Source organism: Neovison vison, chromosome 12 (genome assembly GCF_020171115.1).
Source record: "Neovison vison isolate M4711 chromosome 12, ASM_NN_V1, whole genome shotgun sequence".
Classification (NCBI taxonomy): domain Eukaryota; kingdom Metazoa; phylum Chordata; class Mammalia; order Carnivora; family Mustelidae; genus Neogale; species Neogale vison.
In genome coordinates, this window is record NC_058102.1 from 98,655,668 (window position 1) to 98,660,947 (window position 5,280).

Genomic DNA, 5,280 nt, shown 5'->3' on the forward strand with positions numbered 1-5,280 from the left:
TCAAACAATTGTATTTCTCTTCTCTAGAAGTTTCTTTAGCGCTTCTTTGACATCTTTGTTTCTCAGGGAGTAAATCAAAGGATTCAACATGGGAGTGACTAAAGTGTAACATAAGGAGGCCACTTTACTCAGCTCAGGAAATCTGTCTGGAGTGAGATACATAAAAAAGACAGCACCATACAGTACACCCACGACTCCTAAGTGAGAGCTGCAAGTGGAGAAGGCTTTCTTACGTCCCTCAGAGGAGCGTATCTTCAGAACTGTGGACACAATATACATATAAGAAATAATAATAACTATGATGGTAGGCATGATAATGATGCCAGATAAGGAGAAAGAAACCATCCTATAGATGAAGAGGTCAGAACAAGATATCCTTTGAAGTGGACGAGTATCACAGTAAAAGTGGTCAATGGCCCGGGAAGCACAAAAGGGTAAAGTAAATGTCATGCCTGTTTGAAGAACTGAGCTGATGCAGCCACAAAAATAGGAACCAGCCACCAACTGAATGCAGAGACGAGTTGACATCTGGACAGAGTAGAGGAGTGGGTTGCAGATGGCAATGAAGCGGTCATAAGCCATGGCTGCCAGGAGAAATCCCTCAGTCACAATGAACAAGGCAAAGAGAAAGAACTGGATCAGACAGCCCACAAAGGAGATGGATTTGCTCTCAGACCAGAAGTTGATCATAGCTTTGGGTGCAATAACAGAAGAATAAAAGAGATCAATGAAGGAGAGGTTGCCTAGGAAGAAATACATTGGTGTGTTCAGCTGGGGATCAGTCATAATAATGGTCATCATCCCAACATTCCCTAGAAGGATCATGGCATACACAAGCAGAAAGAGCAGGAAAAGGAGAATGTGGAGTTCTGGGCGGACCCTGAAGCCTATGAGAATGAAGTAAGTCACTTCTGAGTGATTGCTTGTTCCCCTGTCACCCATGGCAGAAACCTGCTGAGAGACACAAGGAAAAATAAACAAATGGACCCCTTGGTTCTAGCTAGAAATAATCATTACAGACTTAGGACTTACAAACCTTTTCTACAGTGATCATACATTTTAACTTCATAAAAATCACTGTCCATTAAATTTAAACCATTGCAACTGATGGTGAATCAAAAGGTTAGTTTTATGTCCCTCTTCATACAAGTGGTGGAATTAGACTTTCTTTCCTCTATATCTAATGCAATTCCTTTCCACCCAAATGCATACGCAAGTATCACTTCTGTGTATGTTTCTGAATCATGATTTAATTGGAATTGGAAGACATTGGAGTAATTGGAAGAATGCATAAATAATTTAATAGAATAATATAGTTAGAAAACATAACTTTGAGTCTTCACATTACAAAGCAGCAGATATAAAGAAAGTGATCAAATTTAAAAATGACATAAGAGGTACAATTATTTTTTGTGGGCAATGGTAATTTATTTACTCACTAAGATCAAGGTTCTGCACAAAAAAACACAAAAGTTACTAGGACTCAAATACTAATATTTCTTTCCCAGGTGGGCCTCCACAGCCCCCTCATAATGATCATTTCCCTGCATTTCTTCAGCCTGCAGCTCAGAGTTTGTTGGGGTTTTTTTTTCTTTTTTTAAAAAAATTTTTTATTTCTTTACAGCGTAACAGAATTCATTGTTTATGCACCACACCCAGTGCTCCATGCAGTATGTGCCCTCCATAATACCCACCACCTGGTTCCCCCAACCTCCCAACCCCTGCCCCTTCAAAACTGAAGAGGGTTCTTCTGATAACAATCCTTGGCCATCACACACATTGGCTCAAAAAAACACATTTGCCATTACAATTAGGCATTACTTTATACAGGTAAGAGCTATCACATGCTCCTTTGTTTATTTGTTTATTTTGTTGTTGTTGTTGTTTTGTTTTGTTTTTCTGATTCTTTTTTTTTAATTTTTTCAATTTATTTATTTTCAGAAAAACAGTATTCATTATTTTTTCACCACACCCAGTGCTCCATGCAATCCGTGTTTTTTTGTTTTTTTGGTTTTTTTATTTTTAAAAGAAGACCTACAGGTAGTTTAGATGGAAGAGTTACTTTGGAAAATGATACCGAAAGAAGGAAAGAAATAAGGAAAGGAAGAAAGGAAGGAAGGAAGGGAAAAAAAGAAGAAATAAAGGAAAGAAAGAAAGAAAGAAAGACCAAACAAAAATATATATGAGGGATTGCTGATTGCATTCTTATTTACCTGGGATATGACTTTCACAGCCATCATACCTCATTTACTTGACAGCTCAACTAAGGATTTGAACTGGTTGTGTTAACAATATGGTCAGTCCTTCTGTCTCCTCAGGGCCCTCTATGCACGGCTCTGCCTAAGTAACAATAATATTAACAATAATGGAGCACTTTTTACACAACTGCCACTCTTCTAAATGCATTTTGACCACTTATTTTAATCCATACAACAATAATATGAGGTGATTACTATCCTATTCTCTAGTTTACACATGGAAAAAGATACAGAGAAGTCAAGTCTGTTGAGAGCCACCTGTTAGGGTCAGACGTGACATTTGTAGTCAAAAACCCAGGCTGCAGAATCCATGCATCCTTAATCACTGCAGATTACTGCCTTTTATAATAATCTATTGCAGTTCCTTTACCTGATTTATCTCTATTTATACTTTGGACTTATTAAATTTTCTTGTCTGCAAAGTAAATTCTCCAATCTTTCAACCTCAGTTTAAACACATCTGCATATATCATGCTCCTAAGGACAGCAGCTGTTATCACCATATTATCACCATATTTTAATATTCATATTGAATATTAATAAATTCTTCCTTAAGATCAAAACTTCAATTTGTCCTCATGCATGTACGCACAATGTTCTGTGTCTGGCAGACTTCAATTAATCAATATCTATTACACAGATATATGTTGAATGACAATTGAGAATGCAAAATCAGAAAAACTTGAAGACATTGAAATACTCAGATGGTTAGCATGGGTTTAGGTTTAAGTGTGGGAAAGAACGTCCAAGGCTGCTTCTCACATTTACTAACTGGGACCTTGGAATAAGTGACTTATGTAACTTGCTTATATCCTCTATATAATCTACTCATGGCAATTAAGTTATTGCCATAACTTCTGGCAAGTGACTATACCATGGTGTCCTCACATAAGCCAGGGATGAAAACACTATACCTCCCAACATTTTCCTAGGGATACTTAGATAATACATGTAAATAGAACCCTTTCTGACAGAATAAGCACCTGACAGATACTAGCTATTACTATTTTATCATATTTTTCTGTGCTCAGTCAACAATGCATACCAAAATAATCAGCACTGATTAAGTTAAAAATCAGTAATATGTTTTGGGTATTATTTTTTTAATAAACCATCCTAAGTTGAGGAAAGGAATCAAGGAAAATGCTAAAGATTTTTTAAAAAGGCATAAAATACTTACTTAAAACGTGAAAAGAGAGGCTGAAGTTGTCATGAAATATTTCTTCAATATAGTCTATTTATTTTCTTCAAATCTCTCCCAGGGTAAGATTGTATATCATTTTAATTATCCAGATGTATTCCTATCAAACTTGTTCTAATGTTAGCAAGTTTATGCCCAAAGATGTTTATACCTAGCAAAGAGAGTCTTTCCTAGAGGAGCCAATAAACAAGTAGTCAGTTAGTCAGTTTATGACTTATCACTTGTCAAAACTCACATGTTTTAAGATTTATTCTCACCTTTGTTGTTTAAAAGGAAGCAGCAGAATCCTGGTCTTTAATTCTTGTTATTGTCTTAATTCTAGAAAGAATAAACATAAAGTTAATTAATGACAGTGCCACAGGTTCTAAATAACCTCTACGTCAAGTAAAATGAATCCTTTCCCCCTCCAAAAAAACTTCCAAACCCATGTTTATCATCCCAGTTTTAGTTCTTCCCATAGAGAAATTGAGCTAATTTCCCTTGTTGCTCTAAAAAATAATGAATACTGTTTTTCTGAAAATAAATAAATTGGAAAAAAAAAACTGTACTTTCTTTAGATAGTCGATTTCCTGAAAAATGCTATAGTCCTTTGTGGAAGAGACACAAGGTGAATTTTCCAAATGATGCTTTGCTAATACTGAAACAGTTCCAGGAATTATATTCTACAATTACATAAAGTGAACCTGAGGAGTCAATCCGCAGGATACTCTGTCCTGCATTCTTGGATGCTGAATGCTTTTAAAGAAGCAAAGTAGATTATCTTGGATATGTAAGTAGAGGTCCTGAGCCATGCAGAATCTCTGATCATCCACCAGAATGTCAGCAGCAGTTATCTCTACTGGCTTTGATTTTATCATAACGATGTAACTTTTTTAAATAATTACAGCACTGAGGTTTCTCTTACCTTCTGAGAGATAGTCCCCCTGGGAGAGAAGGAAGCATAATTACTAAGATACTCAGGCTCCAGAGTCAAGATCCATGAGGACTACAGAATATCTAGATTTGGAGGGTGGGGAGAGAACAAAAGAAGAGAGGAGAGGAGAGGAAAAGGAAAGGAAAGGGGAAAAAAGAGGAAAGAAAAAGAAAGGAAGGAAAGGAAGAAAGGGAATAAAGGGAAGAAAAGAAAGGAAAAAGAAGAGCTTAAACTTGGTAGGAGTCAAAATATATAACAACAGTTCATTTTTTCTCTTCTTGTGTGAATCCTTTGGGAGGGACCAAAAGGATCTTTCATTCCTAATTTCTTCACTGAAAAAGAAGCATTTCAATTTATCATTACATCATTACAGCAAAACTTGTGGTAGGCTAACTCACATCGTTATGAAAGAAAATACTATGTCATGAAATATATTTTTAAGGAAATTTTTCTCCTAGTCATGAAGTTCATTCATTTTCACTTAAAACTCTCTATATTTATTCCTTAGCTCTATTTTGTCACTGATAATTGATAATTAGAAGTACAATGGCATGGGGATGATGTGGGGTAAATAAGCCCATCAAATGCCTTCTAATTCCTTAAGTAGAGGTTAAATATTGATTCATTGGATTTACAGTTAGGTTCACCTTGTAATTTAATTTGCTTGAAAGTTTTGTCCAGGTGTCATATATTAAGTAAGTAATTTCCCAACAGTCACTGTATAAACTTCAATTATTCTTTAAATGTACAATATCAGTCCAAAAATCCCATTTGTATATAATAAAAATTAAATTAAAGCAATGGTAGCTCCTAAGTCCTCACATGTGCACTGGTCAAGGGCAACATTTGATCATTTCTTTCCGTATGCACCTTGGTCTCAAAAATAAACTCGGAATCCAGAATCTACT

The 5,280-nt window shown here is 35.7% G+C and overlaps 1 protein-coding gene across 1 annotated transcript; it reads right to left on the reverse strand.

Moving 5' to 3' along the window:
* Positions 1-981, reverse strand: LOC122891997 (olfactory receptor 9K2). Its single transcript, XM_044228081.1, has one exon. It carries the CDS (start codon positions 940-942, stop codon positions 1-3), a length of 942 nt encoding a protein of 313 aa, XP_044084016.1. The 5' UTR covers positions 943-981.
* Between the last annotated feature and the right edge of the window lie 4,299 nt (positions 982-5,280).

What these genes read in the sequence shown, in the direction of transcription:
- LOC122891997 (XM_044228081.1), bottom strand. Translation starts at nt 942, where the DNA reads ATGGGTGACAGGGGAACAAGCAATCACTCAGAAGTGACTTACTTCATT.